General features: G+C 61.4%; 1 protein-coding gene across 1 annotated transcript in view; it reads left to right on the forward strand.

Annotated features, from left to right (window-relative positions):
- Positions 1 to 2,716: 2,716 nt before the first annotated feature.
- The window catches only part of KNDC1 (kinase non-catalytic C-lobe domain containing 1), a 65,558-nt gene continuing 56,450 nt past the window's right edge, over positions 2,717 to 11,824 (forward strand). Inside the window, exons 1-3 of the mRNA XM_046651993.1 lie at positions 2,717 to 2,997; positions 9,706 to 9,904; positions 10,555 to 10,613. Of these exons, the coding sequence (XP_046507949.1) occupies positions 2,896 to 2,997; positions 9,706 to 9,904; positions 10,555 to 10,613 (360 nt within the window). The 5' untranslated portion in view covers positions 2,717 to 2,895. The remainder of the gene's footprint in view (positions 2,998 to 9,705; positions 9,905 to 10,554; positions 10,614 to 11,824) is intronic.

Raw genomic sequence — 11,824 nt, forward strand, 5'->3', positions numbered from 1 at the left:
AGAGAGCACGGGAGCATCCGCAGAAAGAAGGCATGCGGGCTGCACATGCCGGACAACCGGGGGTGAGGGGCCAGGAGGCCAGGTGGAGGGGCCATTCCACTGGTCTGTTGGTGAGGGCTCTTGGCCCTGTTTCGAACCGAGCTAGGGATTAACATCCGTTCTGCTTGGGTGTCCTTGTACCCATCTGTGCTGTCTCATGAACTCTGGGAAGACTTGGAGTGCCTCATCTAGACTTGCTGTGAGCTCAAGAATCATGCCCTCATCCAACAATGTTAACTGAGTATCCACCACGTTTGAGGCACCAGGACACAGGGCCATCCCAAGCCCTTCCACGGAAAGCTCCCATAAATGCAGGCAAGTGTGCAAACTCTTGGTAAGACTGAAAAACTTCCAGCAGAAGAAGGTGCACATGGTTGCAGTGAACAAAGAAGACCAATGACCACAAGCTTTTAAGGGCAGGCAGGCAGATAAGGGAAGGAACACAGCGCGCCCCGCCGCAGGCCCCGCCCCCCTGGCACAACCCTGCTGGCACATCCCTGGTCCATGTCCATGAGCAGTTCTCCGCCTGACGGAGGAGATGGGACGCACCCACTAAGAGCTTTCAGGCTCCAGCAGCCAAAGCTGACTCAGCCGACGACGTCAACAAACCGTTTGTCCTGCATTTCACCCAAACTTCGTGCACCATTTCCTGAAGTAGACGATGTGTCGTCAGGCCCTGAGGCACTTGCAGTGTGACTGCTCCCTCAGTTATGGGGTCATCTTCACTCCTTAGATTCAGTGTCTAAGTCCTCACCCCTGAACCCTGGGCCAGCTGCACGGTGACCCAAGAACCAGGTAACAAAGCCCACATCTTCCTCCATGGGGCCCCAGCAGCCTTTGCTTCGTGCCCACATCAGCCAAGACCCCCCCCCCAGGGGGCTTAAGCTGGGTGGCAGGCAAGTGGTGTCAAGGCCACATGCAGGTTTCACCGGCCTTTTGTCACCAGCCCTGGACAAACAGAAGTGGTGGCCCCCCAGCCCCGAAGTAGAGGGACCCTGCAGCCAGGGTGTTGGGCTCTGCGGACCCAGGGTCCCGAGATAGACTGCAGCTGGAGCCCCAGGGTCAGCAGGGCCTGCCTGCCGCGATCTCCTCCTTCTGAGGCCTCGTGTGGTGCCCACAGAGAGAGCTCAGGGGCAGCCTGCCCAAGTCATACGTCTGTGGGTGCCTTTTCTCCAGCTCCTGTTGCCTCCACTCCCCCCTCTCCCTGCCTCCTGCCCTGGCTGCTGCTCCCACCTTCCAAACACCACAGGACCAGGGAGGCTGAACCCTGTTTCTGCTTCAGTTGACTTGAGTGGGCCCCAAGATCAGATTTTGCATAAGGTGAGGCTGCCCAGCACCCACCCTGGCCACCACCTTGATGCTTCACTGCCCACCTGTTTCTCCAGTGACTTGGGGATCCCTCACATCCTTGGCTGTCACACCCTAGGGCGAGGGCCATGGCAACCCAACCAAGGACAGAACGTTGCAATTCAGTGTCCCTGCCCAGTGCACCCCTGCACTGCGCAGGGCCTGCCGCCAGCTCTGCTTCATTTACACAAGGAGCATTTATGGAATGCCTGCTGTGTGCCTAGGCAGGCCACGCTATGGGGATAGCACTGGCCACATGGGGGAGCTGACAGCCTGGCGGGCAGTGCCTGCTGTCCCTGGGAGCTCTGACCCATAGCTCTGCTCTCTGGGGGGGCACCCATGCCCACACAAGGCAATGAGATTACCATCCAGCCCCCTGTGGAAAGGGCCAAGGTGTGCTGTCTGGCCCTGTGCCAGGCTTGGAAGAGGGTCTCCTGGCTCTGCTGTGCCGGGGTAGGGATGTCCCGCTCTTTGCCCAACCACAGCCCCCAGCTTGGGGCAAGGCTCGCCTGGTGCTCAGGAAAGCCCAGGGAGGAGACCCTGATGGGCAGTGAGGGGTTAATCACCAGCCAGCAGGACTGCTAAATTGGGGGAGGGGTTGTCTGGTCTTTGGTTTCTATTCTACACCTAGAAGGCTGGCTGGCAAGGTGGGGATGAAGCTGTAATTGTTGGTCTTCACAAGGGGTCCGTGGGATGCTAACTCAAGAGAGGGGACAGGCTAGACCCCAGAAGCTCAGACGGGTCCCCTCCCCAGTACCCTGCCCAGCCCCCGTCCCGCCTGCCGCCTGCCCCGGCCTGGGCGCCTCTGCAGCCGCCACCCCCAGCGGGGACTGCGGCAGCCCCGCCCCTGGGCCGGTGGGGCGGAAACAAGGAGGAGCCGGTGCTCTCCTTGGGGTGGGCCGCGGCCCTCGACCCCTCCGTGTGCCCAGGTGGGCAGAGACCCCGGTGGCACCCTGAGACCCCGCTCAGCACACTGGCCACACAAACGGCCCCGCCCCACACGGCGCCGAACCGCACAGGCCGCCCCACCCCCACCCCCAGTGCATCCCCCCAGAAAGCGGCCAACGGCCGGAAGGACAAAGTCCGGAGAACGCCGGCGGAGCCCCTAGTCGCCCCCCAGCGCGGGCCAAAGTGAGCCCCCCCTTGCGAGTGCCAGGCGCCCCCAGCCCCCCCCCCCAGTTGCCCCCCCTGCCCCCGTCCCCTGCTCGGGTGACACTGCGGCAGGCGCGCGGGCGGGGCGCACCGGGGGCGGGGCGCCGGGGGCCGCGGGGGGCGGGCGGGGCGCGTTGCCATGGCGACCCGGCGCGCGTAGCCGGACCGGCCCCAGGCACAGGGGCGGCGCGCTGGAACCAGACCCGGCCCGGGGCGCAGGGGCGCGGCCGGCAGCGGCAGGGAAGGCGCGCGGGGAGGGGGCGCGCGCGGAGCAGGGCGCGGGCGGCGGGTGCGTCCCGGCCCCCAGCTTGGAGGTCCCGGCGGCGGCCGAGTCTGTGCCGCCCAGGCGCTGGCAGGATGCAGGCCATGGAGCCGGCCGCGGCGGATCTTTACGAGGAGGACGGCAAGGACCTGGACTTCTATGACTTCGAGCCGCTCCCCACTCTGCCCGAGGACGAGGTGAGACCCTGCCCCATGGGGGAACCCCCCACCTTTCACCACCTTCCCCTCCGCGGAGAGTCGGGGGGAGGAGGCCTCCCGCTCCCCAGGCGCCTTGCCCGGCGGCCAGGTCCTAGCAGCAGGGAAACCCCCGCAGCATTTCTCACCCCCCATGTTTAACATTTTCCCCTGGAGGGGCCGGGACCCCTGAAATGCGGCGTGGGACAGCAGCGCGTGGGCTGTCCCTGCAGAAGTTGGCGCCCTGGGAGGGGGGCTCCTGATTACCAATGTGAGGTGGGCGAGTGTGGGGGAGGACGTGGGGGGCACTGTTGTCCTCCTTGCCAGCGGCCCTAGGAGGTTAGCAGGAGGCACCGGCCAGCAGAGCCCAATCAGGCCGGACCTTTCAGGAGATGGGGGAGCCATGACTGAGGGCTGCTTCCTGCTCACAGACGACAGCAGTGGCCTTCAGTCGGGAGCCGCAGCCGCAGCCCTGAGGGAGCCCCCTCCCCCAAGGTGCAGTGGGGCAGACAGTCCTTGTCACTTTGGGCTTCTGGCCATTAACTGGCCGAGTGCCCACTGAGCCAGTTTGCCTGCGACTCAGGCAGAGAAGCCAGTTTGCACTTGGCCCGGGTGTGTCCCTGTAGCTCTGGCTGCCCCACAGCACCCCATCAGCTTGGGGTCAAATGAATACACTCCATGGCCCGTGAACAAGTCTGGCCCCCACAGGAGAGGTGGCCCCTGAGGATGCAGCCGCTCCCAGGAAGAGCCTCTCATCTCCGGAGGCTGCGGGCTCCGAACGGAGAGCCTTCCAGACCCCCAGCAAGGCCCTGCCCTGACCCCCCGGCTTCTGTGCTCACTGTTGGGGAATGCCGGGTGCCTTCCCTCGAACCTGAGAGGTGCTGATGAAGACCCTGCACGTGCTGTCTAGGCAAGGCTGGCCGAGAATCCGCCCAGCCAGTGCCCTCCTAGAGTAGAGAAGGGGGTTCCTAATGACCAGGGCTGTGGTCCCCAGGGCCTCCCGCCCTCTGCCCGCCCCCAAGCCCACTTTCCCAGGAGAATCGGCTCTGAGGACAGAGGAGCTCATGTCCTCCCGGGTAGAGAGTCGTCTGGGGAAGCCTGCTGCCGGCCAGGAGGGGGCTGCGGAGGCAGTGCCCCCCCAACTTCCCCATGGTGGCCTGGATTTGGTGAGGGAGAAAACTGCAGAGAGGAGAGGCGAGGAATAAATAAACCAGTGGATATCTGCATGGCTTTGATAGAAAAAGAAGCGATGTACCCTGCCCATAGCCTTCAAAACCTCTCCCAGGGGACACGTTTCAGGGTATCTGTTGGAAGACGCACCTCCGAAATCACCATCCAGAGCAGACACAGAGCTTGACCCTCACACAGTCTCCTGTGGCTGCCGGCCCACGCTTGAGGGCCTGCTCTGTGCCCAACGCACCGAGTCGGTGACTGGCGCCAAACAGAACAGGCAGAGCCAGGGTTTGGACACAGAGCCTCAGTCCTCAGCCCGTGCTCTGTCCTCCACCGTACCCCGATGCCTTCTCTGGTTAGAAGTGTCCCTGGTGCCTTTCTGGGTTGGAGCAGCCCCCAGCTATGCACAGTGCGTGGAGTAGGGGGCCCCATCGTCCTATGATCCAGGTGAAGTGAGACGCCACCGCTGTGGTAGCATCCAGTGGGAAAGTTCAGGGGGGGCCCTTCAAGTTTCTCATACTCTCTCCAGAGAGAGAGGTGCTGCCTTTGGGTGAAAGAGGAGGTCTGTCCCCAGGGCTTGAGCCCTGGTGTGGGCCAGTGTCCTGTACCTGAGGACAAGCCTGGTCCAGACGTTGCCTCTTGCACATTTGGCTTGGTGGCTGTTGAAGGTTTTGATCTCCATCAGGGGCACGTGACTCTGTGCCTGCTACAGCACTGTGTAGTCAGAATGCATCCGAAAAAGCCATCCAGTGTAAGGTGAGGGGGAGCGAGGCTACAGCCTCATCCCAAGTGGGCCACGCTGAAGGAGCCACTGGAGAGAAACAGGACAGCGAGGACACAGGGCAGTTTCCAGGGAGGGACGGTGGGTGCCAGACCTGGCACTGTGCACACCACATGAAACAGAGGAATTCACTAATTCTGCAGCTAATTATGACTATTCAGTGCACAGCAAGGCCAAGAAACAGAACCCTGTGGGCCCCTCATGAGTCTCTGGAATGTCCCTCCTTGGTTGTGACCCCAAAGAAAATCCAAATGGCTGGTGAACAGATGACAAGATGTTTGAGTTCACTATAATCAGGAAACGCAAAATACACCCGCCGTGAATACCTTTCCACGAGTGCCAGGTTGGCGAGAACCAGAAAGCTGGACAGTGGCCCGGGCTGGCAGGGGCGGGTGCGGCGGTGGCCCTCCTGCCTTGCTGGTGGGAGTACGAAGTGGAACAGCTGCTTTGGAAAACAGCTTGGCATTCACTAGAGGAGTGGAAGAGGCCCGCACCCCGCGTCCCAGCAGTTTCCTCCGGGCGCGTGGCCCGTGAGCAATGATGCCTGTGTGAGCTCTTGGCTGGAAACCGCGGGGGCACATGGTGAGGGGGCCGGTTACCGCCCAGCGAGGTCCTGGAGGTTGCAGCCAGGCCCAGCCCCTGGCCACCTGCAGGCAGCACCGCTGCATCGATACGAGCAGGGACGCGGGATCAGGCGGGGCAGCCGAGGGCAGGGCAGTGGCTGCAGAGGAGGTGGACACCAGGCCGAGGGGAGGAGGGGGTGCCACTGGCCTTCAGGGTGTGAGCACGAGAGTGGCTTGCAGATGAAGGTGGCACACTGGGCAGGGCACAGGCAAGGCGTCTCCCGGTCCCCAGACCCCTGGAGGAGTAGGAAGCGGCCTTCTCCCTCCCAAGTTCCGTGAGCGAATGTGGGCCAGGCGCTGGGCTCGGCTCAAGGATTCGAAGGTGCGTGGGGACCCTGTGGCTGCCAAGAGGAGCCTGCATCTGGGGGTTACCCTGTGAAGCAGTGGATATTCCCATGGTGCCCTGCAGGAGTCCGTACGATGTCGGTACCGAACGGCTCAGAGCAGCAGGCAGCTGGAGAACCAAGGAGAGCTTCGTGGTGGGGTCACGGTTATGAGTCGGGGGGTGCTTGAGGGCAAGCAGGCAGACCCTGGACAGGCAGTGTGCAGAGCTCCCCAGGCCTGGGGTCTGGCAGCATGAAGGATCTGTCGGCAGGCTGGGGATTGCTGACAAATGTTCTCAGCAGCGGTTTCAGTTTTGTGCTGGCAGATCCTGTTAGCACGTTCAGGATTGAAGAAATTTGTTGGTTGTGAGAGGATGCGTGTGAACATGCAGCAGGGCCCATGTCCTCTCGTCAACCTGGCTCACGGTCTGGCTGAGTGGGGCGGTGTTTTCCAGTCCCAGAAGCCCCTGAACGGGCACACTGCTATAACCAGACAGCGGCCCTCTGGTGGGGAAGCTGCCCTGCCCTCTGGGACCCCTGGACTGGTAGACAAGGGGCTGCTCTGGGGACAGCCCGCCCCTGGGGGTCACGTCTGCCTGCCTTCCTGCCCCTCCTCCCAGCCAGGATGGAGGTTGAGTTTGTGTCCGCACAGTTGCAAGGTACGGACCACTCTTTCCTGCCCTGCAAGGAGGTACTATAGTGGTCTCCACCCGCAGACCCACCACGGCCCACCAGGCAGCGCCTTGCTGGGGAATGGAGAGAGTAGAGTGCAAGGCTCCATGGGTTCAGCTGGATTTTGAAGAGGAGGCTGACCGTAGGCTGGCCGGCGATGACAAGGTCAGACCGTGTTGGCAGCGGCAAGAGGTGGCTGCAGTGTAGGGAGTCGCAATGCCCCAGCCTGCGTCCAGGCCCTGGTGGGTGCTGGGCTCGTGGGTGCCCTGGAGGCGGGGCAGGCAGACAGGCGTAGGCGGAGCCTTGGCCAGCTCTGCTCTTACAGCACGTCCCCCTCCTCTGAAATGTCTGCTGTGGCCGAGAAGCTCTTGTCGATTCTGCCCCGACACCCTGCAGCCCGTGAGCATGTTCCCCTGGGGCATAGACCTGGCTGTGAGGCTCAGAGCCCCTGGGGTCCTCTGGCAGCCTCTTCTGGAGGGGAGCACAGATGTACAGGCTGTCCACGTGGCTCCCATCTCTCAGGGTGGCCATGGGGCATCCGCTGGAATTCTGACAGGGCCCCGTGAACTCAGAGAGCTGAGCGGCTGACATGTGCTGTCGGGTTGCTCTCCTCCTTGTCCCTGGCCCATTAGCGAAGGCCGGTCCAATACTCCTGCCTACCCTACTTGGGCCGTGGATTCAGGCAAGAGAGGGTCCTTCCAACCTGGGCCAGAGGAGGGGGCTGGAGGGCAGGGCGAGAGGTCCTAGAGGACAGGTGACCATGGGGCCCAGGGTTCAACATCCTTCAGATGCGCAAGACCTCCCCTTGATAGGTCAGGGGAGCCAGTGTTGTCCCTTGGCCCTGTCCTGGAACCGTGCGGCAGTTGAACCCGCCTTCCTGTTAGAACAGCGGAGCTTTAGAAGGGCTGCAGCCATCCTATCCATAAGTGGAGGCCTCACCCACAGGGAAGCAGTGACTCAGGCCCCGTGGAAGTCACCTCAAAAGTCATGCAGAGAATCCTCCTGTTTAGATGCTCCCACCATGAATCAGCCCCGGGGCCACACGTCTGCAGCTTCCCTAAGGGGTGGGAGGTGCCTCCCCACTAACCGGCCATCTTCCCGCTGGGCAGAGTGGTGGGGAGGGGCCTGGACTTGAGCAGGAGTTATGCCTGGCCCATGAGATGCCCCCGTGGGCACACCTGACCTGGGCTCCCTCCTCTTGGCAGCACATCCAGTCGACAGCCGCACAAACAGGCCGCCTGCCGGCCGTGTGGGCGGCAGCAGCGGGTGTCAGAGAGGCCCCCGCGGTGGGCCTGGCTCAGACTCACGTCGTGGGCTGGCTTCACTCTCCCAAATAGCACAAGCCCACGGGTCTTCAGGGTTGTTTATCAGTGTGTGCCTCTGCGCATGTTTACATACGTGTGTGTGAGTGTGTGTACATGTGTTTGCACATGTGGTGTGTCTGGGTACATGTGCAGTGTGCGTCTTTGTGTGTGTGCATGACTGCAGGTGTACCTGTGTGTACACACGTGTGTTGTGTGGGTGTGTGGGTGCATGCACATGTGTATTTGCACGCACACGTGTGTGCACACAGTGTCCAGGCGCCTCTTTAACCAGGGCCCGTGGGCATGCTGGAGCGCCGGGCTCCCTGAGTCCTGGGGGGTCCCGGGCAACACAAAGTCAGAGAGACCTTTTATCAGGGCACCTCAGGAGCACAGCAGAGAGATTTCTGAGTCCACCCTCCTCCGCCACCCCAATCTCTGCTTTTACTCTGGTTTCTTCTGTTGAAACCCCATCCACCACCCTCGCGGGGACACGCATGGTCCTGACATCTGGCTGGGGGCTCTCAGAGCTGCTTCACACGGGGGCCCTGTGGCTGCTGCTTCCTGAGCCAGCTTCCCATGAGCTGCCTTCCCCTCATCCATCTACCCCACAAAGAAAGAGCTGGAGGGGTCTGGGGAGTGACGCCACTGAGCCCCCTCCCTGGGATCAGAGGAGGAGGCAAACGGTGCCATGCGCTGTCACAGGAGCACGGAGCAGACCCGCCGCTGGTCCCCTTCCATCACCCCACTGCCAAACCCTTAAAGCTCAGCAAGACCACACGGTGGCTGCCCCCTGGGTTTTGTCCTTTCTTTCCTGGTTTAAGCCCTTCATCCCCTGCGCTGGTGCTTGTGGGATCCCTCGAAATGCAGGTGGGAATTTGAGGGCAGAGGCAGGAGATGGCGCTTTAAGACCTGAGGGCTTGGTTGTACGTGAACCTCAACAGGCCTCTGTGCTGGTCGGAGTGGAGCAGCTGAGGCTGGAGGCAGAGGCTGGGTGGAAAGAGGGGCTTGGCCTTGCTTCTGCACCACCATCCCTGGCCCTACACTCCCCCCAAGTCAGCCCTGCCCTCCCCCCAACTCGGCCCTACCTTCTCCACACTCAGCCCTACCTTTTGCACGCTCCGCCCTACCTTCACACTCCGCCCTACCTTCTCCAAACCCGGCCCTACCTTCTCCACTCTCGGCCCTATCTTCTCCCCAACTCAACCCTGCTCTCTCCCCAGAACTCGGCCCTACATTCTCCCCAACTTGGCCCAGCCTCCCTGTAGCTGTTGTCACATGGTGTTTGTGTGTCACATGGTCATGCAGTAGGGTCACACCACCTCAGCTCTGTTAACAGCTTCCCGTGCACAGCGGTACATTTGTGGGCATCAACTCCATCTCCACAGGTCCCTACATCTCGCTCAACCGCCCACAGTCTACAAAGTGAAGCCCCTCCACATGCCTGGGGTGCTATGGGGTGAGCCTCGGGGTCGGGCATGTCTCAGCACGTGGGAGACCCTCTGGGCAGCGGGACTGCAGAGAGGCCACGACTTTCAGGGCCCAGGTCCCGGCTCCATTAGTGGTACCTGCTCGCAGCAGCACACTGAACACTGGTCGTGTCACCCAATGCGCGGTGGCTCCTGACATCCAGGAAGAGTGGGACGACTTTCTGTTACTGTTTTTAAAGACCTTGCCTGAAGCCCTGTTCCTGAAACCCTGTTTCTGACACAAAATGAAGTGGTGCCACACGTCGCCTGCTTCCCTCGTCTGGGCTCCAGGCCTTTCCCCAGGAGGAGGGCCTGTATGGGACGTGGGCCTGTCCCCAGACCCGCCTCAGCAGAGGCCTGTCTTGGCAGGAGAACGTGTCACTGGCCGACATCCTCTCGCTGCGGGACAGCGGCCTCAGTGAGCAGGAAGCCTGGGCCGTGTGCCTGGAGTGCAGCTTGTCCATGAGGAGTGTCGCCCACTCGGCCATCTTCCAGACCCTCTGCATCACGCCTGACACCCTGGCTTTCAACACCAGCGGGAACGTGTGCTTCATGGAGCAGCTCAGCGGTGAGGCCCATAGGCAGGGGAGGGGGACATGGGGGACCCTCCTGGGCCGGGAGCTAGGAGTGGAGCCCAGATTTCCTTGGAAACTGACGGGACCTCCAGCCCCAGGTACCACTGGGGCAGAATGAGGCGGGAGCGGCTCTTGTGGGCTTAGACGTGCTCCAGCACCGTCACACGGCCCCTTCGAGGGAGCAGCAGGGGCCTGCCGGCCCTGACAGCAGCGAGGACTGCGCTGGGTCTTCCTGGCCCTGCAGTGAGTGGACGCGGGGGCCTTGAAGTGGGGGCCCGCATGGCCAGCTCCTGCCCCTGCTCCAGGGAGAGCCTGAGCAGAGGGGCCTGGTCTTTCCTAAGGGGGCCTTCAGTCCTCCTCCTCCAGGAAGGCAGACCAAATCCTTTTCTTCTTCCTCTTTGGAGCCCATTTTCCACACTTACAGGGAGGGAGGTGGTGTCCCTTGTTAACCACTGCTTCCTCTAACGCTTAAAACCGTCCTTGGGGACGCCAGGACAGAGAGGAGGAATGGGCGCCTGCTGAGGCCCCAGTCGGGGTCCCTTCGTCCACCTGGCCCTCGCACGGCTGCTCCTTTCTGGCAGGTTTTCCTTTCACTGTTGGCTTCGCGGCTGTGATGGGAGCATCTTCTCTCTTTCTTCCCCAGATGACCCCGAGGGCGCCTTTGTCCCCCCGGAGTTCGACGTGACTGGGAACACCTTTGAGGTATGTCGCAGCTGGTGGGCCTCCCCCAGCCTCCCTCTGACTTCTCCTGGGAGGGCGGCAGGCGTGGCTGCAGTGACAGCATGGTGTTGGACACGTCTGCCATAGCTGTGTAGTGGGTTTTCTGGAGTGTGAATTTACTGTATTTAACTTGTTAGAAGTGGTGGCTGGCAGGGAGCCGTCGTTCCTCTGAGGGATGAGCAGCGTGCCGAGGAGGCTCGTGGTCTCTGGATAATCATTTACAAGCATGAGCAGCAGCCACCCCAACTCACCCTGGAGGCCACACTCCGGCTGAGGCAACCAAGGCCTCCCAGAGACCCCTGCCCTGCAGAGCGGACCCCTGGGCGCCCTCTAAGTCCATGGCCTGCCTGAGGGCTCTCTTCCATGTGACCTGCCAGAGCAATGGGCAGCACGGCCCCTCCAGCGTGGCCCAGGGACTGAAGAAGGAGATAGGGGACCCCTGCACGGGACCCCCGTCCATCCATCGGGCCCCGTCTGTCCATCCATTGGGCCCTGTCTGTCCATCCGGTGCCATGCTGGGCTCTGGCCGACAGTGGGGCCTCTTCATGGTTCCTAAGATGGTTGGATAATAAATCAGTCATTAACAAATAAATGAGTGATTACAAACTCAAACATCTTCCCAGTAAAAGCCCACTAGCTTAGTGACATTAGATTCAGTTTTTACCCTAAAATAAGTTTTAGGATTGGCTCCTGCTGTGCTTGATTTTACTGTGAAATAAGCTGGTCCTGAGGCCCTGGCGCAGCTCCCTGGCCTGGAGGGACGGCAGGGCCATCAGACTCTGGTGGATCCCGCTGTCGGTTTTTATGCTTTTTGGGAACTCAAGAGTCCAGAATCAGAAGGCTCAAAATCTTTGTCTCGGGCAGTTCTCACCCCAGTCCGTGCAAGGACTTCTTTCTTTTTTATTGGGGTTTTAGTAATGGAACCCAGCGTGAACACAGGAGCTGGAGCCCTGAAACAGTGTCTGTCCTTCTCTGGGCTTGCTCCCCATGCCGCGCCCTGTCCCCCGTCCATGGTGGCAGCAGGACCTCTTAGTGTTCCTAAAAACACTGTTTCTTTTGAGCTGTTTGTAACTTTCTAAAAAGAGTATCGCGCTGCATGTAATCTTCAAGAACTTCTTTTTTTATGTTTATGCTGAGACTCCTGTGCGCGGCCCTGGGTGCTATTGTCATTCGTGTGGGAGGTGCCGCATGTC

This window comes from Equus quagga, chromosome 2 (genome assembly GCF_021613505.1).
Source record: "Equus quagga isolate Etosha38 chromosome 2, UCLA_HA_Equagga_1.0, whole genome shotgun sequence".
NCBI classification, from domain to species: Eukaryota; Metazoa; Chordata; class Mammalia; order Perissodactyla; family Equidae; genus Equus; species Equus quagga.